Below are 21825 nucleotides of genomic sequence, written 5' to 3'. Positions count from 1 at the left end.
GCGATCAAAATCGTACATGTTAATAATTAAAAGTTAGATGCGCTTAGACAAATGTCACAATGCTCAAAATAAGAATTTGTCAAAAGTTGAGGGACTAAAAGTACAAATTTCTCATTATAAAAAAAACCATTAAAAAAATGCAATTCTGAAAAATCTAAAACTTCTAAAAAAATCAACACACACAAATAACATTTTGCAAAAAAAAAAAAAAATTGTGATATCATGTATTATGTTTGGAGTAATTTTCAGCCTTACATAACCGTCCTAACAGACACTGAAGCAAAAATACTATCGCTCCGCCACAATATGCTAGCACTCCGGCCACAACCGTCACCGTTATTAGCCGGCACTTCATTTTCCGATCGCTCCTTCCGCCGTCTATTCCAGCGGAGGAAGGTGAATTCCACTTCCCGGTGCGCAGCGCTGCCGGTTGCTGCAGTTGCGCGGGAGGTGGACGATTTCACAAAGTACTCCGGCTACGTTTTCGAGCTGAATTCAGCGGATGAGGAGTCTCTCACGGAGTTCAATATCGCGAAAATCGCCGCGTTTTATCAGAAGAAACCTTTGATTGTCGTTCGTAGACTTGTCCAAATCGGTTCTACTCTCGGCAAGTGGTTCGCCGTCAGGTACATGGATATTGTTAACGAACGTGCCGATGAGATGTTCAAAGTTAGTATTAATTATATCGGTACATATTTTAGAATAATGCATCTTCGTTATGTGTATTTGAATTAATTTATTTATTTTTTCCTTGTAGATTAGAGCTGCAGAATTGAGGAAGATACTAGTACAGCTTGGTCCAGTATGCCTTATTAATTCAACTTGCAAATTTTACTTCAATAATTCTCCCAATTAGTTTTGTTTTTTAAAAAACAGTATGAGTATTTTTTATATGGTAGTGGCAATAGTAAGGTGTCTCCCTATTCATAAGCCTCTTTTTAAAATTTCTTTTGCAGGCATATGTTAAAATTGCGCAGGCTATCTCATCTCGTCCTGTAAGTAACGAGTTGTTCAGCTAGTCAGTTTATCTCCAATTTTTTGCATTCACTTCCACTCAACATCCAGCAATTTTCTGCTGACAGAGAGAATTTACTTCCTTGCTGGACTAAACTGGCATTAGCTCCCCTTTCCATTTACGAATATTTGTCAACAAGTTCGAATTGTATTACATTTAACAACAGAAGGACTCTGAAAATGAGAAATAGTTAGCACGATTGCAGCTAGCATACTGGATTATAGATTTCATATTGAATTTCGTTCCTTTTTGACTGGAGATCTATGTTGTTTTCTGAAACTCAACTTTTTTTTAGACATCTTTTAGATTTCTGGAAAGAAAAAAATGTAGAAAACAAAAGTGCAGTTTTTAGAACTCGCTGTCTGCGAGTAGAAGCTGCTTGAAAATAATGGGATTCCAAAAATTCATTCTTCACTCTCCAAGTTATGCAACTATTAAGGTCCAAAGATATCTTGATTAAAATTCTGGGCATGCATCCAAAACATAAACTGATTCAGTTTGCAGCAATTAATTCTTACTTGCTGTGAAATAATGGGAAATTAAGTGCAAGTAGCTCTCTGCAAGAATTAATTGTTTGAAGGTGCACACTCGTAGTGACAGCACCCCATGTTTCACTGAAGTTAGTGATGTTCATCAAACTTACATTGCTTCTAGGATTTGGTACCACCGTTGTATTTGGATGAGCTATCTCAGTTGCAAGATCGGATAACACCTTTTTCCTCTGAAGTAGCTTTTCAAATTATAGAGAAAGAGCTTGGCATGCCCTTAGATGTGGTGTTCTCTGAGATCTCACCGGAGCCTGTTGCAGCAGCGTCACTTGGACAGGTCTGTGAAGTAGTGGGTTTCTTTTTCTTATATTTTAATTAGGCGGACTCATATTCACACTTCGTATAAAGCCAAATGTGATAGCAACTATATTTAAGTTCCATTTTTTAAGGTCTATCAAGCTAGGCTACGTTCTAGTGGACAAGTTGTTGCTGTAAAGGTGCAGAGACCTGGAGTTCGAAGTTCAATCTCCTTGGACATATTGATTTTACGTTATCTCGCAGGCTTAATACGGAGGGCGGGAAAGCTTAATACTGATCTTCAGGTATTGTAGTACAAGTAAAATTCCTTGCTGAGAGGAAAAAATGGGATGGGATGTGGAACACATAAATGGTTTAGGCTGCTGTGCGTTCTTAGTGTGCACAAGCATCTATTTTCAACCATGACAAGACATATTCTTTGCAATTACTTGTCCTGAGCAAATTTTCTGTCCAATATACAGGCAGTTGTTGATGAGTGGGCCTCAAGTCTTTTTCGGGTACGCAGTTATATCTTAATCTTCCTTATATATGCGCTGTCCACATACTTGCTCTGATACTGTCACATTTAAAACTTAGTCAACTGATCAAAACTTTCAGCTTTTAAGTTCATATTTTTTGTCACGCAAGAGGAATTCCCCTCCCCCCCCCCTTTATTAGCCGGTTAGTAGGTTTTGTGGATTATCATGGATTAAGCTTCTAAATGATACGATTAAACAATGGAAAGAGTTACATAGATAGACTCAGGAACATTCAAAGGGTGATAGTGAACTAGTTTGGGTTTATACATTATAGATTTATTACTAAGTTTAAATTATATTTGAAAAGATTGATGGGACTTAATAGGGAGAAAAAGAAGGATCTCCACATTGATACTCCAACATATGATAGTGTCAAGAAAGATCCTCTTGAGAAGAAAGGAATCATAAATACATAATTACATAGAGGAGAAGAGTTGGAGGAGATACAAAGGACCTTCCTTTACACCAATGATTTCCTTGATCCTATACTTGCTTATCCTAATTGTGGATGAGTAGTTAACTACTCCTACCGTATAAGGGATGAGGTTTTATGGTGCATGATATATTGATGAAAGTAGCAAAGGAGTTTGTCAAAGTTAGAACTATGGAGAATACTTGAGAGTAAGTTTTTTAGGATAGGAAGTAAGATAGAATATATGCACTGCAAATTTAGCTCAAATAAGAAGAATGAAGGTGAAGTGAGATCAAATGAACATTTTTTTTTTTGAAGCCATGTAAGATTGGATAATCACATTTGACAAAGGACGCAAGCAGCAGATATGGAAAATAAAATGGAACAAGATTGCTTGAGATGGTTTTGCCATGTTTTGCATAGACGTTCATATGCACAGGTCCATAAGTATGACAATACGATGATTGAAGATTGGGGATATAGAAGCAAAGGATCCATATAGGTTATAATTAAAGTAGTTATAGTTTGAGATTTAGAGTGCCCTAATCTGTCTTCAAAGGTAATCATTTAATATTGAAATAAAATGGACCCAGATAGCAAATGGATATAGAGGATTCATATAGCTGGCTCAAATCCTCATGTACACATATCTATGGACTAGAATCTGTGTTTGCCTACATGTACACACACACACAAAAATCGAACTAACAATAATTACTTTTAATAACATAGAAGGAGGAATATTCTTAGTGCTTTATATTGAATACAGGTGATCAAATTGAATGCAGGAGATGGACTACAAACAAGAAGCACGGAATGGAGTCAAATTTCGGTAAAATAGTTAATCTACCTGAATGCATCCTGTATAAGATATCTGAAATCTGTTGTTCCTTGCATACCTTTAATCTACTTTTAATCCAGTCTCACTTAGATTGTTGTGATGAGTGAGTTTGCATTTTAAAAACCTAAGAGATTCACTGCTTTTTATGGTTAACGACAAGATAAGCAATTGGCTCCAAGGTCTTTTACAGAATTTACCGTTGGTTTTTGAAGTTTATGAATGACTAGCTTTGATCATGAGATAAATATATCAAATGTGTTAAATCTTTTTTGTTCCCTTTTATGACTAATGCTGATTTGGAGCTGTCCATTATATAATAATACCTCTCCTTTTTATTTATTATTGTGTCGTGTTGAAATTTTCTGATATTGCACCAAGCTTCGGGAATTTAAGAGGGTTAACCGGTGAGTAGTGTTTTTGAAGCTCAAATCAGGTACATGAGAATTTTTTTTATAGAATGCTTTAATGGATTATCTATTGCAATCAGCTTCTGTTGGTCGCATACATTCTCGCAAAAGCTTTGTAATTGGTTGATGTTTCTGTTGAAACACTGATCTAATAATTTGCAATTTTAAGCCTTTTCCCTTAAATTAATGTGCAGAACCTGGAAACCTTTCTTAAAACACTATCAACTAAATCTGAAAGTGTTTTGTTTAAGCATTTTACTGATTATTATGAAGTATGGTTTTGACCCTTTCCCTTCTGTGAGTTAAGGAAAAAATACAAAATAATAGAAAGATAGCCTCCAATGTTTCTCTGGTTAATGAGGTGGTTAAGCAGCAGCCAGCAGGTAGGGAGAGAAGTATTTCCTCCTATCCTCTTCAATGAGCCAATGAACTGTACGAAATTGCATAAATTTTAAATATATATGTGTATATATATATATATAGAGAGAGAGAGAGAGGAACTTACGAAACTCCGGTAGACAAATCCTGCTTACTAATTTTCCTTTGTTTGGCTTTCTGATGCATGGAGACCAAGAGGAAATGACCTTGTTCATGCACATGCCACACTAAACTACTTTGAGATGTCATATGAAAACATCAAAAGTACATACGGGGACGGAAATATCATAAAAATGAGGGAGAGAAAACTCGCCTAAAATAGTTGAAAGCATGAAAATAATGAAAAAGCACATCAGACGAATGTGATCTCAATCTGATTTCACCTGAAGTCCTGAACAATTATTTAGGATCAGGTCCATCATGAATGTCTCCTTATTGGATATGGGCATATGGCAATTTGGTATTTCTTATAAAGATACCAGAGGCGGATCCAAAATTTTAAGCTTATGGGTTCCTATAACAATCTCAAGTTAATCTACATAATAATTGGACCAACTAACTGGGTTCCAAGCTAAATATTCTTATACTTTTAATGATTTTTTAGAATAAATACAGGGTTTATGCAAAAGTTACTGGGTTCACGGGAACCCGTACCGTTTGCTCTACATCCGCCCCTCAAAGATACTAGCCAACTTTTATTAGATGTTCACTCTCGCGAAGAAAAGTTCCATGCACCATGTGAAAAATAGTTGATTATCATAGTTTGTGCATCCTATAATCTGGGAGAACTAAAAGACTAACCCATTCGGTGACTTTTGCGGTCGCCCTCACTAAACCAACTTGAATATGAACTATGATTCAGATCATGTCTTACCGAAATAGGATTTCCTTTTCGTGCCATATACCCTTAGACTTTACTTTTTTCCCTTTTTTCTTTTCGGTCCAAATATTTGTTCTCGAAGGTCTTCGTTTTCGTGTAGAAGCAAACTCTCCAAATTCATGACCATCCTTTCCTTCAGTAATCTTACAACGAATAGGAATTTTTCCACTGTAAATTTGTATGGAGCAATCAACGAATTCCGGCGAAATAGAAGATCTACCTGACCAAATTTTCCTGTTAAAAAGAAGATCTCTCTTCTTCTTCATTCTCAAGAGGAATGCATCAACAAAACTTCCCTTCCATATAGATTGTCATGGCATGACTAATTTCTTCGCTTCGATTCCACCTGTAAAGCTAGCTCCTACTCCTACTCCTTCTCCTTTAGGATAGGATCCTCCTTGGTCCTTTTTGCATAACACTCTCGTAAGGAGACCTTTACGAACCGCAGCATGGGGGATGTCCTCTCTCTGGCTAGGCTCTATTGTTCTGAGGATGCCCTTTCTTTACTAGAGGAGGAGGAAAACAGACACATACATAATTCTAGAGGTGAACCAGCTTAGTCGGTAGAATTTTTTTTTATCTAGCAAAACAAAGGAAATAATGCTTTTCTTAAGGCAATCCATAAGTCAGAAATAGAATGAGGAAGAGAGAGGACCCCTCGGAATGGTATGTGGGCCTTCCTCAAGCAATCCCCTATGACTCAACCTTTGTTCTTGAGCAAAAGCGTCCTCCTAAAAGACTGACCCATCCGGTGACTTTATTTCCAACAATTACAAAAATTTCGTACTTGCTTACTAGGTTGATTATGCATACTTCATCTAGAACCAGTGGCATTTGATTGTATGGTACTCTTTAGTTTGTAACTGCAGATTCATGCATCTACTAAGTTAACAGGGAGAAATCTTCTTTTATTCATCCATGATCTAAACATCTCATATATTGCATGAGCAGGCAATTGTATGGTGTAATACAAGACGTTGTGGTACCAGAAATGTATTTGGCACAAACAACTCGGAAAGTGCTCACCATGCAGTGGATTGAGGTACAACTACATACCAGTAGCTATAAGCATACAGTCACGTGATAATTATGTTCAGTGAGATTTTGTGTTAGCCCGTGACAATTATGTTGGACATTATATTATCTTTCCGAAAGTAGCAGTTGGATTTCTTCCACGCAAATGTCAAAGTCAATAAAGACCTGATTAGTAAAAATGCTGAATTTAAAAAAAATGATTTTGGAGATTTTCTTACAGAAGGGCACTGATCTTGAGAACATTTTGTCTCTTCCTTATACTTGCTGCTCTGATTGAAACATCTCTTTTTGCAATTTCTATGGCTTTCTGACAGTCCCTGACATTCAGGCCCGGAAGGGAAAGGTAAAGAGGATACTTGACTGGGAGTTTCTTTAGATTAACATATTCACTAGTTGATGTGCACTACCTAGTTAGGGGGGAGAGAAGCATCAACACAACATTTAAAGAGTTACATCCAAAGGGGTCTAAGTTAGACTAAGGTTTACATCTCTATTAACTTGGATAAAATGTTTGAGAATCTCGTCGTTTCCTTTGAAGAATTTCCTTTTTTTTTAATTGGTTTCATTATATTAAGGTATTACAGATAAACACAGTAGCTCCAATAGCACCAACATGATCTCATTTGGTTCTTTGACATATATATGTTCGCAGCAACATGAGAGTGTCAATAATCTTTTTATTTAGGTCACATGAGGTGGCATATCTTATAGCCAACAACTAGTGTCTATTTTCCCCCTCCCCCGGTGTTAAGAAACTTAGACATATTGCTCATGTTACTACACCTTTTTCTTGGCCAGGGGCAAAAGCTGGCTGGGGTCAAGGATCTTTATTTGGTTGAGGTAGGTCATGAAACTCATTTCCTCAATGTTTATCTGTTTTTCAACATTGAACCGTACTTTAAAGTGAACTTAATGTTCACAGGTAGGGGTTTATTGCTCATTCAATCAACTTCTAGAGTATGGATTCTATCATGCAGATCCACATCCTGGAAATCTATTTCGTACATATGATGGGAAACTAGCTTACTTAGGTACTTCATTTATTTTCATTTCTCAATACGCATGCAGGATGCCATCTTTTAACTAAATATATCATGTTGGAAACCTTTTGTACAAGCTATGTTTCCAAACATATGCTGGTAACCTTTTGTACTTGCTATTTTTCCAAATATATGTCGGTAACCTTTTATACGTGCTACTTTCCTTTTTTCTTTCTTACTCTAGCGTTTGTCATTTTTTTCTTAAGGAGAATGTTGAAATGTCTACTTTGTTTAATCCGATTAGCTTTCATGAATTGGTTTTAGCTATTGTCTTATAGCTCACAAATGAAAATGCTGCTGAGAACTCAAAGTAGCTATCTACATGGAAACTCAAAGTATCATATTTGAATGTCTTATGAAAGTGTATATGAGAACAAACTTCTCTGTGTTTCTGTGGTTCTTTCTGATGTTCATAGTTATTCTATGTTTTAGTGTTAGAATCTCATATCAAAAGTGTTTGGGTTATAGTCTCCTTATATCGACTTGGACAATCCTCACCACTTGAAACTACCTTTTGAGTTTGACTCAGGCCCAAGGTTAACTTGGTATCAAAATCAGATTCATCCGTGATGTCGGGCTACCCAATCAATGTTGGCCACACCCAAGTTAATATTACTTCACACTCCAGATGTCCAGTCGTGGGGGAGAGGAAGTGTTAGAATTCCACATTGATTATGTGTATTGGTTGTAGTCTCCTTTTATGGTCTTGAACAGCCTCACCACTTGAGCTAGCTTTTGGTTTGAGTCAGACCTAAGGTCTATTTTCTTAAAGTTAGTCGATAACAATATGGATATTTTGTCCCAATTAAGTGCCTTAGCTTTAGCTACCTGTCATCAATTGCTTAACTTAAACTTGCTTTCAATCCCAGACTTCGGTATGATGGGTGAATTCAAACAAGAATTTCGTGATGGTTTCATTGAAGCATGTCTCCATCTTGTGAATCGTGATTACAGTTCATTGGCCAAGGATTTTGTCACTCTTGGGTATTATTATTATCTTCACTACTCAAAGCAAGGTCCTTTCTTAATATTAGAAAGTTGCTTAGTTCTGCTACATATATGCTTTGACAGGCTTATTCCACCCACAAGTGACAAGGCTGCAGTTACAGAAGCTTTAACAGGTTTTGTCCTTTATTTTGATATTTATTAGCTCTAAAGTTATATGTCTAGACCTAGAAAGTGATATACTTGTTGGGTTCTTCTTTACTGATATGATTTTCACCATTAGGTGTTTTTCGGGATGCTGTCGCCAAAGGAGTCCGTAATGTAAGCTTTGGGGATCTTCTCGGAGATTTGGGAATCACCATGTAAGCGCTTTTCATGATTACTTCTTTCGATTGAAATTGAACATATCTTTGCTTTCCTGTGATTACCTTTTCTTATGTGATGTAATTTGGTCTTATTTCACTTGTGCTTTAATCATTTCTTACTTTCTAAGTTTGTGAAAGATGTATATCTCATGGAGCATGCTGTGATGAGGATAGGCCCGGAGAAGGGAGCTTCTCTAAATAAACAATTTAAGAAGGAAAAGAAACATTTTTTAAAAGATGTATCCTATTAAAGGCACTAATCCTTGTTTAGTTTATTGAACAATCTTAGTGGTCGATCTTGATCTTGATCTGGATTCTGAGCTGATCTGCTAGATTACTGGATAGAATATTTGTGCTTCTAGCCAGTGGGGGATCTTTGGAGGACATGGATTCATATGCACCTAAGTTCCCCTCCCTAGACTATGTATAGCAATGTTATATCTCTTCAAAAATACTTATATATATATATATGTGTGTGGGTGTGTGTGCTCCCAAGCTCAAAGAACCATATGGTGGTTATTGGGTGCACCTTTATAAATGAGGTCCAGGGTTCAATTCCCATGTCTTTCTTGCTGTTTTTTTCCTTCTTTTCTAGAATTAGGCCCACACATGGTATGTCTGGTGACCCTTCTTCCATTCTAAATTAGTACTTTTTTCTTCTTTCTTTCTTGGTTTGGTTTTTTCTTTCAAAATTCCAAGTCTGAGATATTGACATCCCTATTCTCTTTTTGTCACCATAAAATATATATAATTAAATCAAATATCCATATTAAAACTAGTAGCAGTGGAGGATGTTCAACCCATTGACTATATGCTACCTCTGAACTCATTAACTATATGCTACATCCTCAACTGCTGCTAGTTTTAATGTAGGCATTATACAATATTTTGTACAACTTTAATACTTATGTAGGTGTGTGTGTGTGTGTGAAAGTTACTCAAATTTTAAAAAAGTTTAATTTTGAATGCCTAATGGGTTCAATGGTAAGAACCAAGAGGTCAAACCCGACAGATTTAAATCCTGGATCTACCTCTTCGTAATAATGCACCCATCTTCTTGAAATCCTTGATCTGCCCCTTTTCTCAGGACACTGAAGTATTACGATGGGAGTTGCATGCACTGTTGCATGCCGGACTATATGGCTTTTCGAAACGAATGAACTTGCTTGATAGAAAATCTGGAAAACCTTATCATTCATATTGAGATCATTGATGATAATTTCAGAGATGTTCTTTGTTGTCTTGATAATGCCTTAGTAGATATTGGTTTTTCTTATGAGGACACCAAATGGCAGATCTATCATTTACTCTTTGCAGTATTCTTTTGATTTTTTTTATATTTTTTAATAAGTTTTGCCAAACTCTTTGATTACAGGTACAAATTTAAGTTTCAAATACCTTCTTATTTCTCTCTTGTCATCCGAAGGTAATTTGGCGTGTAAAGTTTCACAACAAAAAGAATCATTAGGGATTAGTTTGTTTTCAATTTCCTTTGTCCCGTTTATTCTGTTGGTGGCTGATGTCATGTGCTGATGCTTCTGAGACATCTAGCCTCGCTGTATTGGAGGGCATTGCTATTGGCATCAATCCAGAATACAAAGTTCTGGGCAGCACGTATCCATGGATTGCTCGAAAAGTACTAACTGACAGCTCACCAAAACTGAAAGCTTCTTTACGAGCACTTCTTTATAAGGTATATGCAAATGTGATCTCTTATTCTCTTTCTTAGCACCAATTCCCAGCTGTCCCCTTGCACAAGCAACTTGATTGACCTCGTACCACTTCATGTTTCTGACCTCCAGTCAAATTTTTGGTGCCACAGCTGGATCACTAACAATTAATTTTCCTAGACGAGGAAAAGTCACAAATCTGTACTAGTCACGTTCATGAGTTCAAATTTTTTAATTGGAAATGAATCTCAAGTATCTTATGCTTGTGCTTTTTGCATGAAAGAGGGTTGTTTTTCTTCTCCTTTGATATGGAAGAAAGGGATGATTTTTAAATATTTAATTATCAATTTGATGAAATAATGTGCGATGAGCTAGGTGTCAATCATGTATGGATGCAGCAATGCTAGCAACACCTTTTTCTTTCCTATCCTTTTTCTTTCTCATTATCTTTTTGGGAATTACTAAGCATTGTATTCGACACAAACTTGTCTCCAACTAATTGTGAATTCTTTGAAGGGGCTTTCTTCAAAGAAATCAAAGACTAATTTATTAATATTAGGTAGAGACATATCAAGCTTCAAGCATGAGACAGTATACAGAAGTTTTACTGGTTATGGTGTTATTAACCTAATAAATTTTGTAACTGCAAGTTTTAACTGTTTATGTACTCGTGGCAAATTCTAATTCCATATACTCTTATATTAGGATGGTCAGTTCAGGATTGATCGACTGGAGTCACTCTTATCAGAGGTAAGCTTTGTGATATATATTTTGTCGCATTTATATTTGTCATCATACGTCTGACAATTAACTAGTGTAAGTTAGATGCTGCAGCTGAATTTTGTGTTCTTCTTGATATGCGAGTTACATATGAGAAAATTGGAAATCTTTAAGTATTTCATAGTTTCACCATATTAGTTAGTATTTGTTTCTGATATACAAGTGTAGATTCTGAATCTCTCTTCATAACAGTCTCTCCGTGCCAAGACAGAGAGAACACTGATCAACAAGCAAAATGGTGAGACCGATTCGAAGGTCATTATCAAGCAAATTCTTTCTTTTACACTGGATGATAAGGTATTCTATCTCAGAAAATATTACACTATTAAACAGTCCAGAAGCTGGATTGCACCTGAAAATAAAGAAAGAAATACACAGATGCACTTCTTATTAGTTCATTTGTTTATTTTCAGGGTGCCTTTGTCAGAGAACTTCTACTTGAGGAATTTGCCAAGGTATGGACCATTGTTTGAAATTACAAAAATTCAAGCAAACTTTTCATCAATGCTCAGCACCTTCGTTTGACTTAATTCAAACACGTGATAAATACTGTAGTGGCTGGAAATTCTTTTGCCTTGAATGTAGATGAATAGGAAAAGACCCTATACCAATATAATAGAAATAATTGTTTGGTCAAATCTGTATGCAGTTTCAGCTTGATAACGTATCAGTCAAGTTTTCTATTTCAATGGATTCTAGTGACAGACAAACTGATTTGCATCATTAGTACTCGTAGTTGGTTGGTGTTTCTGATTCTGATATTATTGATGATTTGGGAATTCTCTTCTTTGTTCTTATTCCAAAAACAAGTCCCAGTAGGAGTACTAGAGATAACAAAGAGATAAAGGATAGGTGAAGAGAGGTTTCACTATCATACTGGTAGTTTGTGGATGGAAATCTATCTGACAATGCAAGACCCAATACTTTTTAGGAAAGCAAGATACTGCTCAATCACTGAACATGACATGGAAATTTAAAATATCCTGTACAGTCCCAAAACCAGTGCTCTTGATGATGTTAGAGTTTGCATTCCTCATTTTCACGTGGAATCAGTATGCGTGCTAATGTGAATAATCTAAGAAACTCAAATTGGCGAATTTCCACTTCATTTGGTGTGTTGAAAAGTGGTTATAGCTTAACTCCCTTTCCATGTTGGTTGGTTTCCGATATTGTGTCCAAAATTTCCAGAATGCTACTCTTTCACTGTAATTTTCATCATCCGCACTGGTTGTATTAGGAAGTCACTCTTTTCTCCAATTTACAGGGTATGGATGCACTTGGTATTGCAACTCTTGATTCAGTAGCCAATGCAGTTGCAGCTAGGCTACCGTTCTCTCCCTCCCGACCATCGTCATTGACTGATGAAGATATTACTAATCTAAGAAATCTGCAACGTCTGATACTGTTGATATCAGGACTTAGAGAGGCCGAGAACCCCAGCATGGTAAGAGATTCTTGCAAACAAAAATAGACGTGTGTTTTCTTGCAGTTGATATAGAACCACCACGATGCACAATATGGAAAAAGTATCTAAGAACAGTTTTTGTATGGATTACTATTACTTACACATGTTTATCACTGTTAATAATAGAGCGAGAATATCCATGGTTACCTCCCATAACATGCTGTATTCTCGAAGAAAAATGCTCTCAGACATACAAACATTTATTACGATCCATGAACAACTAAGATATTGGAACTTGGAAACACCTGAAAAAGCATCAGTTTAATAATGAGAGTGCAGTATCATTCTTATTTCCATAAGAATGTTCTCCCTATTTTACATGTCTTTGAAATTTCCAAAGTTCCATTATGAATATTGATGTAGTGGCCCCTCAAAGACCAATTGTGAGCCTTCCAGTGTATTGCCACACTATGACAACATAATCACACTGCTTGCTCTTAATTAGCTGCTAAAGATCAGATTTATTTCATGATGCATGCTTGAACATGCATGGAAATCCAAGAAGATGTTTCTCTCCAGCTGAATTCCGCTTCACATTTCACCATCTTGGTCTCCAAGCTCCTAGACTAGTTACTTTTTCTGTAAAAGAAATAATCTTCCCGTTACTGAACTGTTATGTTCTTATGTTATCTGTACATCCCTGTGCATTTATAAAACTTGATTTAACTAGGGATACCACAGTACCAATCATTTCAGTGCCAAGTTGATTTTTATGATTATTGCACAATTACTTCATATGTTAGTAAAACGCGGACTCATAACTCATTATCTATAGAAGGTTAAAGGAGTTAGCACATCCAAAGAGCAGATGATATCTTTGAATGGAGTGCCTGTATCCCTTCAGCAATTTGAAGCTGTGCAAGAACTTCTCCCCCTCCTTTCAGTTCTACCTGAGGTAAAGCTCAAGCGATTTATTATCTCCATGATAAAAACCAACTTTATAACTGGTCGCTTCTTTATGATGGCAGTGATAGTGTATCTCCATAATTCTAATCCAATCTTTTAGCTGTTGTTTATAGAGAAAAACTGATTCAGTAATTTTTGAAAGAAAGAAGGGCTACAGATGTCATGAGAGCTTAACTGCATAAGTAGGCCTGATCGATGATTAGAAAACTGGGCACACCCCTTTAATTACCTCTCTTACACTAGCTTAAGTTGATAGGTTTATATTACGGTGTTTATTACAAATTGATGGCTTATGTTTAAAACTTTATCCTCTCATTTTACCATATAAGCTCCACTTTTTGTCAGTCTCTTTTTTCAGTTTAACTGCCTTCGACAGCAAATGGTAAATACGTGCCAAATTGCTAATAGATGGGTTTTTGAAAACGAGCATGAAACTCACTTTTTTATAACCAAAAACAAAATGCACTTATTTGCGTGAAGACTATTTTGTAGCTTTTGCAGGTTTTACTAATGGATGCATGTATTTTGCAGCTTCCACAAGATATGCAACAACGGTTGCTTCTCTTGCCTGCTGATTTCGCTGGAAAGCTGGCTTCCCGAGTCGCTGCAAGGACGTTACAGAGGGTATTCTTGTGAAATATTTCAGCTTTCACAACTGTAAAAAAAAAAAAAAAAAAAAAACAAGACATTCAAATTTGGTCCTCGTCGAAGAGCTTTTTGAGGTTTGTGGGACAGTGGGAGTGAGCAATTATCTTATCAAGTTGGCCATTCCAGAGCGAAAAGATCTTGGTTGATTTTAACATAAAATGTGGAGAAGCTCAATTTCCTGAAGCTATGCAGTTGCAACAAACGCAGAAAGATCTAAAATTATATAGGTAGTAAAAATATAGCATGGAGGCAAAATGCAGGCACCATTTTCTAATTCTCCTATTACAATTACACGGCTGATACCTGTCAAAATTTTATTTGCACTGCTGCTTCTTTTTCTTGTACCATTCAAGTCAAGTGTACAAAATTTGCTAGACGAAATGTAAAAACAAATAAGACCTCGTGAATGAGCTTACAAGCTTGGCCATGAGAACTCAATGAAGTCCTTTTAATAGAAAATCTTCTTTTTATTCAAATTTTGCTACATAAAGGTTTTGAAGTAGCTGAAATGCGCCATTTGCCTCACTGGGAAAGGGAAGGTACTGTCTTCCACAAGAAATATAGGGTTTCCTCTGCTGGATTATTTTGTTTGATGATGTACTGAGGCTGATGCCGTTGGCTGCTCCAGAACGTGCATATTTTGGACTTCTGTAAGCCGATAATTGATGAAAACACCATTATATACAGTGCTCTATTCAGCAATACAGGATGTCCCTGCATAACTTCTCGAAGGATTTCCCAAGCAATCGGCTCTTTTTCTCGAATTTTACTCTTAGCAACTCCTATGTTCGAAGCAAGATGTTGTCTAATTAGACCACGAATTACCAATGTCTGGAAAAGTTCTATTGCTATTTCACGAGGCAATCCACATCGATGTAATGAAAGTAAAGGACCCACGATAATGACAGAACGCCCTGAATAATTGACTCGTTTGCCAAGCGCAGTCTCACGAAATCTTCCCTCCTTCCTTCAATTACATCAGAAAATGACTTATAAACTTTATTATGACCGTCCCTCATTGGTTGTCCCTGGATTCCATTATCAAGAAGGGTATCCACGGCTTCTTGTACTAATTTCTCTTGACACATTACTAATTCTCCTGACGTAGATCTACTTATTGTTAAAAGATCGGTAAGTGAGAAAATTAGGAGTAGCTTCTTAGTAGCCAGAAATGGCTGTGGCTTGAAAGAGCGAGATGGTAGTTGTCTTCCTTTTCTTCTTTTATTTCCCACGAGTTCCAGGCAATAAACCGAAAAACTAAATGTCGATTGCCTTGCCATTGACAAAGGCAATCGATTATCTCCCTACTGAAACTGGAGCAAGAACCATATAATTGCAGCGTTGAATACATTCAATTTCCTCCATCACCTGGTAAATCTACATAAAGCATACGTGAAGCATGATATTCACAAATGTCCGCCTGGTAGTCCTTAGAATGTATCGTATGCGCTTCAATCAACAAAATAACCATACGAAATTAAACTTCGCAATTCTTTGAGATTTAAAACTGTTAAGGATATGGACACTTTAAAATTGAAACTTAAAAGCGCCGTTTTAGTAATCGATAATTCGATATGCCATTGAGAAACTAGAAATTACATAAAAGAGTAATCTAAATCATAACTTTCAATAGTCCACGCTATGGTCATGCAACTATAACGATAAATGCTTTATAGTCCATCTTGTGGTCATACAACTTAGTGATAAATGCGCACAAGATAGCAATGACCGGAGATTGAGCAATCTGAGGTCGCGGGTATCTCAAGGTTTTGGGGTGCTTCTCCTGCCACGATTGATTACAGTTAATGGGTGCAACTCCTGCTGCGACTAGGTTCAGAATAGGTATACCTCCTAGATCAAAATAGGATACCTTTTCAATTCTTTTCTCTGTTTCTGCTGTTATATTTTGTCTTGAGTTTATCCGTCTTTGGATTATTTCATATTCTTCGACACCCCTAACAAACCTTAATAACTCCAGCTACTCAGATATTCCGACTACAAATAAACACTTTGGGCAATGCGACGTGCAGCTTATTGATCCGATGGAACGTAACGTTTGTCTGCTATAAATCTAAGGGGGAAAAAACAATCTATCCAAGCAAGTTTACAAAATAAAAACGGCAAGTATTTACTAATCAAAAGAAAACATCACCTTCACCCCTTTGTGAGCAGGATGATATTCATGAGCTAAGACCATAAACAAAGAGAAACAGGAGATATAGGTCAACTTTTTTTTTTTGGGATAACATATCACACCACCTTTTAATGCATAGTTATCTTTAAATCTCAATTTAGTTTGTCTTTGTTTCAGGGGTTTCTTTGGTCAAGGGCCAGGGTTGGAGGAGAATTGAGACAATCATACATCAAGTACAATTTCCTATCATCTGTAAATTATGTGCTCAGCTTTCCATTGATTCTGGCAAGAAGCCAGATGATAAAATAGCAAAGCAAAACTCTTCACATATTCATGAGGATATATATCTCCCCAGGATTTTATCAGAAATTCCTATTAACACCCACAAGATTGCACAAAGTACTCCAAGTAAAGAAAAACAAAAAAATCCATTTTTGGATTTGCCCGAACTACTTGAAGCTGCAGAGGTATTACCTGCAGCAACATTCATGTTCCTGGCATTTAATTTCATCCTACTAAAGCTAGACATACGCTCAAAGGCCCTGTTAACTAGAGCACTTTCAGCAGCTGAAGCAGGTGTGGTGGGTATAGAATCCACGAAAGCCCACAAATTAGAGGATATCCACGATTGTGCACCATCATTCTTTTTGGCTATTGGATTTTGATTTGCGCCCACAGGATGATTTGTATTATTATCATATACCACACCTAAACATTGCCAGAACTTGCTAAAGTTAGAATAAAATATAGCACCAATATATTAACAGCAGAAGAGCTCTTGAAGCTGGCTCAAACTCCCCCATTTCCACTTGGGCAAAAGAGTTCTTGCCATGCTGAAGATGACATGGTTATTCAATACCATCCATCTGTCCATGAGCTCCACTAAGTCAGATAACATAGAGAATGTGTTTTATACAAATCTTGAAAAAGTATGACAATATTAAGGCATTAGCCAAGCAAAACTGGCAGCATCGCTATATGGAATTCTTTGAATACCTGAAGTTGCTTGATGAACAACTGATTGGTCTCCTTCAATGGGGTTAAAGACGTTGAAACTTTCGTCATGCCTCCACAATTGATGGTTTATCTGGTTTTCATGATTCAAGTGCATCTGCCGGTTGTTCATCATGCCATTTTGGAAAGTGCTCATGTATGTAGTGGAATCTGGGTATGCAATCCCATTCACAAAGTTGTTCATATATAGTTCAGCATTTTGCCCCACCGTTGTCCCCTCATTATCAAGAAGCAAGTGTGCATCATGATACAGGTCAAACTCTCCTAAGCCATCGAAGTCATCAAACTGCACAGTCCCCAGGTTTCCAGCAGGCTTGTCGAAGATTTGACCATTTGGTGTTTGATTATCAAAGTTTTGAATAGAGAGCGCTGAATCATCGAAGTTTTGAACACTCGGTTCTGGACCAAGAAGATCATCCATCTCCAGAAAGTCTTCCAGGAAATCCTCTTCCACCGCAGGTAGCACCTTTTCAGGATTCACAGGAGCAGATGAGACCTCTGCTGCCTCGTGCAACTGCAATTGTGATGTGCCTGATTGTGTCAGGTCAAAGCTTGTGTTCGCATTATACTGCTGGCAGCTTGGGCCAACAACAGCACAATGATTGTACAAATTAACTTCCATTGACTGATCTAACAAGGTACTTTCAGTATCTTCCTCTTGTACAAGCTGATCCAATGCATAGTCGTTATCTACAAAGAAAGGCTCAAGAAGCACATGCTCATCATCTGCAATACGTTTCAGCAGTTCCTCAAGTGCATCATCAGCAGCAGCTGGAACTTCATTAACGTGCTTTGTGGAATTCTCCTGCTGAACAGAGACTTCGGCTACTGGACACTCATCATCAACCCAGTCCTCCTCTCTAAAATATGCACCATATTGCTCACCATTCTTGGGGCCAGGCCCGCTCTTCTTAAAGACCTTGTAAAGTGCATAGTAGTCCTGTGCATTCTTACATCTTTTCAGCTCTTCTTCATCCATGGTATATTCATGCATCACCCAATCTGTCCGTTCACCTACAGGTGCTCGGCCTTTATAAAAGACAAGTGTCTTCTTGACTCCAACTGCACGAGAGTTGCATGTAATAATACGATCCTTTCCAGTAGCTTTCCAATATCCGTGCTTTGTTGCCCTGTTTGACCGTGCTCCATTGGGATATTTTCTCTCTCTGGGACTAAAGAAGAACCACTGCCTGTCTCCAGTTTTTAACTTGGACAAATCTGCAATTCAAATTTGCAAAAACAGTCAGATAAGAGTTCAGAAGATTCAAAGATGGTCATGAAAGTACATCAACCCAAATATGAGTATCAATCAGCAACAATTAGTTTCAGACAATTGAAGAGAATAAAATATCGTATGAAATTCAAGTTAGGGAGCATGTCAAGAGAGGAAAAGCCATCAAACAAACAAAGAGAAGCATGAGGAATTTAGAATACAATAGTTATACATGGAACATGATTATTTCCATTAATGTCGAAGAATCATAAATATACTTATGTGCGTGTCAAATACTGATAATGATACATCCTTTCTTTTCTCAAAATTAAACTACTGAGAGCTTATATATGCCCTCGATCTCCATTCTTATTCGTCCCTCAGTTCACACAAACTTTGATCACAATATACACAAAAAACACATGACTCAAAATAGAACCTATCTATTAGAATACATCCTTTCTTTTCTCATGGAACATGAGGAATTTAGAATACCATAGCTATACATGGAACATGATTATTTCCATTAATGTCGAAGAATCATAAATATACTTATGTGCGTGTCAAATACTGATAATGATACATCCTTTCTTTTCTCAAAATTAAACTACTTAGAGCTTATATATGCCCTCGATCTCCATTCCTATTCGTCCCTCAGTTCACACAAACTTTGATCACAATATACACAAAAATCACAGGATTCAACATAGAACCCCCCCACCCACCCCCGGGCTAGGCCAAAACCAAAAAAAAAAAAAAAAAAAAAAAACCACACACACACAGTAAACCTTTAACAGAAACTCAGAGTTACGCAAAAAACCATCTTTATGACAAATCTACTTCACCCCAAATAAATATTTGTCAAGCAAACAAACACAATAGAGCCATGATGACTAATATTTCCTTGCACAATGCATAACACATAAACATTACATATAAACCTTCAACCAGTACACACCTTCATCCACAGAGAGAATTAAGAACGCAAAAAGGGTAAAATCATGCCAAACAATAAAGTCAACGACAAAAATACTCCAGAAAGAAAACAATACAAGTATACAACACGCAGTTAAATCACAATCCTCAAAAACAAAATCACAAACACAACAAAACAACACACTTCACACGCCAAAACCCTACAAAAAACAGTCACTCACATGATCAAATCAAGTCAACTCCTCAAACAACACATACAAATCTAATCTTTCAAATTATAATAACAAAAATATAATATAGTAAGAGAATTGATACATACCAGGCAAATCCTCAGGATCCCACTTGTACACGTCAGTCTCAGCAATAGCATCAAGCAAGATCCGGCGCCGACAGATCTTCCTCTTCAAGTAGTACACAACAAGCTCCTCATCTGTCGGGTGAAACCTAAACCCAGGTGGAAAAATATTACTTTCACCAAAAACCTTAATCTCTTTACAAGCTGATGATGATGACGGGGTTGATGAATCCACCAAAAGCTTCATTTTTTCTTCAAAAAATCAATAGAATTACACTGTATATATGAATATGTGGCTGTGATTGTAGAGGAAAAAGTGAAAAACGGAAACCCTAGAAAGATGAAATTGAGAAGGGTCAATTGAGGAGAATGACCCTAAGAGGTGGGAGTGTAGAGTTGATTGGTCAAATAAGAAATAGCGAAGAAAATAATACCCTCGCGGTTTTGGGGGGTGGGGGAGAGGGGCATATGGGGTGTGAGGAAGGTTCGTGGGAAATAAAGGAGAGTTTTTTTTTTTGGTAGGGACACCTTGTTTCCATGGTTGTTATGTTCGTTTCATAATATATTGTATCGTATTGTATTGTATTTCACTGTATCGTTATCGTTTGATAAATATAATGTTTGGATAGATTATGTCGTTTGACATCATTTCATGATATCATGCACCAGCAATATGAAGAATAAACTTGCAATATTATAAAGAAAAATTATGATGCAAGATAAAATTATTATATAAAAAAGTAAGGTAAATAATAAAATAAAATTATATAATAATAATAATAAAGGGTGAGATTGAGAGAAAAAGACAAGGTAACGATGCGATCACACCAAATCGGTCATTACATAAAGTGACACATTTCGTCGTTATGTAACAACGGATTTAACGATACGATACAGTAAAATTTAAGTAACAATCAAAACAAACATCGTATTTAAAGTAACAATACTATATAATACAATGGGTAACAACCATCCAAACAAGCTAGAATTTGGTGTGACTAAGAGCCTGTTTGGACATGAGAATTTTTTCACTTTTTTCTCGAAATTTTTTTTTTTTTTTAAATTATTGTTTCGCCATAAATTTTTCATTTTTCACTTAAAAATAAATTGTGAAATTTTTTGAAAATTTGAAAAAATTCAAAAAACTATTTTTCAAAGTTTTCACTCACAAAACTTCAAAAACAACCCAAAATTATATTCATGTCCAAACACAACTTTAATTTTCAAATACCATTTTCACTTGAAAAAAATATTCACCTTTTTTAAAATATTACAATTCTTATGTCCAAACGCCCACTAGGTTTAGTGAGATTTGGGTGGGGTCCTTGTATTATGAATATTATTATTATGAATTAAAATAAGGTTTTGTTATTTTAGAAAATGGAAATTTGCTTTCTTTTTTAAAAATCTGTTTAGTGAAGAGAAAATTCTACAACGAATAGAAGCAAGTGAGCTGACTAATTTGGAAATTTTGGGACTAAATAGTATTTTCGTGAGGTTTGAATTATTGTGTACCTTTGATTCGTTCCAAAGTAACGTTGTCCATTTGGGGCAAATTCATGTATCCCATAAAGGATAGTGTCATGGTTTTTTGCCCAAAAAATTAGTCGCACAATTGGGAACAGTATATTGCCAAAAAAAGTGCAAAATAATATTAGTGAAAGATATTATTACTCCTATATGTTATTGTCTTTATGTCAAAAAGGTGAGATGTTTTGTACTCCTCCAATTCAGTTCAGTTGAATTTTTTCGTTTTTCGAAAGCTAATTTGATTAAATTAGATTGATGTAATATTTAAAGTAGAAATTTAAATATTCAAAAAATTATCCAAAAAATATTATAGCATATAAAAAGAAAAAAATTGTCAATATGATGAAAAAACATATGCCAAAATATAGACCAAAGTTTATATAATTTGAATCTTAAATGCGAAAAGATTCACATAAATTAGAACGGAAGGAATATTATATCTTTTTAGTAATTCAATTTTTGTCACGACCTAGAATTCCCACCGTCAAGATCGTGATGGCGCCTAACATTTCACTTGCTAGACAAGCCAACATTAGAACAATTTACTTCTTTTAGTAGCTTAAACATAACAATATTAACTAACTGAAATAAC

General features: G+C 36.2%; 3 protein-coding genes across 4 annotated transcripts; 1 reads left to right on the top strand and 2 right to left on the bottom strand.

The window, feature by feature from the left end:
• The first annotated feature begins 199 nt into the window (after nucleotides 1-199).
• On the top strand, nucleotides 200-14147 carry LOC104234434 (uncharacterized aarF domain-containing protein kinase At1g71810, chloroplastic). Of its 2 annotated transcripts, none has more exons than XM_070172202.1 (21): nucleotides 200-669; nucleotides 758-802; nucleotides 957-995; nucleotides 1670-1840; nucleotides 1953-2105; nucleotides 2283-2318; nucleotides 3540-3583; nucleotides 6209-6299; nucleotides 7091-7136; nucleotides 7219-7323; nucleotides 8202-8316; nucleotides 8404-8453; nucleotides 8561-8639; nucleotides 10018-10068; nucleotides 10194-10335; nucleotides 11018-11062; nucleotides 11285-11389; nucleotides 11506-11547; nucleotides 12357-12536; nucleotides 13336-13452; nucleotides 13995-14147. In XM_070172202.1, exons 1-21 carry the CDS (start codon nucleotides 223-225, stop codon nucleotides 14097-14099), a joined length of 2208 nt encoding a protein of 735 aa, XP_070028303.1. In that variant the 5' UTR covers nucleotides 200-222; the 3' UTR covers nucleotides 14100-14147. The 2 variants fall into 2 exon arrangements, with proteins under 2 accessions (XP_070028303.1, XP_070028302.1); XM_070172201.1 differs by having other exon boundaries at nucleotides 13333-13452.
• On the bottom strand, nucleotides 14106-15199 carry LOC138890061 (DNA-directed RNA polymerase subunit beta'-like). Its single transcript, XM_070173411.1, has 3 exons — nucleotides 15009-15199; nucleotides 14797-14916; nucleotides 14106-14118 (listed from the first exon to the last, which is right to left on the bottom strand). Exons 1-3 carry the CDS (start codon nucleotides 15197-15199, stop codon nucleotides 14106-14108), a joined length of 324 nt encoding a protein of 107 aa, XP_070029512.1.
• Nucleotides 15200-16491: 1292 nt separating this feature from the next.
• Nucleotides 16492-20138, bottom strand: LOC104234432 (NAC domain-containing protein 17-like). Its single transcript, XM_009787992.2, has 3 exons — nucleotides 19728-20138; nucleotides 17242-18477; nucleotides 16492-16953 (listed from the first exon to the last, which is right to left on the bottom strand). Exons 1-3 carry the CDS (start codon nucleotides 19948-19950, stop codon nucleotides 16577-16579), a joined length of 1836 nt encoding a protein of 611 aa, XP_009786294.1. The 5' UTR covers nucleotides 19951-20138; the 3' UTR covers nucleotides 16492-16576.
• Between the last annotated feature and the right edge of the window lie 1687 nt (nucleotides 20139-21825).

Source organism: Nicotiana sylvestris, chromosome 4 (assembly GCF_000393655.2).
Source record: "Nicotiana sylvestris chromosome 4, ASM39365v2, whole genome shotgun sequence".
Taxonomy (NCBI): Eukaryota; Viridiplantae; Streptophyta; class Magnoliopsida; order Solanales; family Solanaceae; genus Nicotiana; species Nicotiana sylvestris.
Note: the sequence above shows the minus strand (reverse complement) of the source record. Positions and strands in the feature narration are given on the sequence as shown.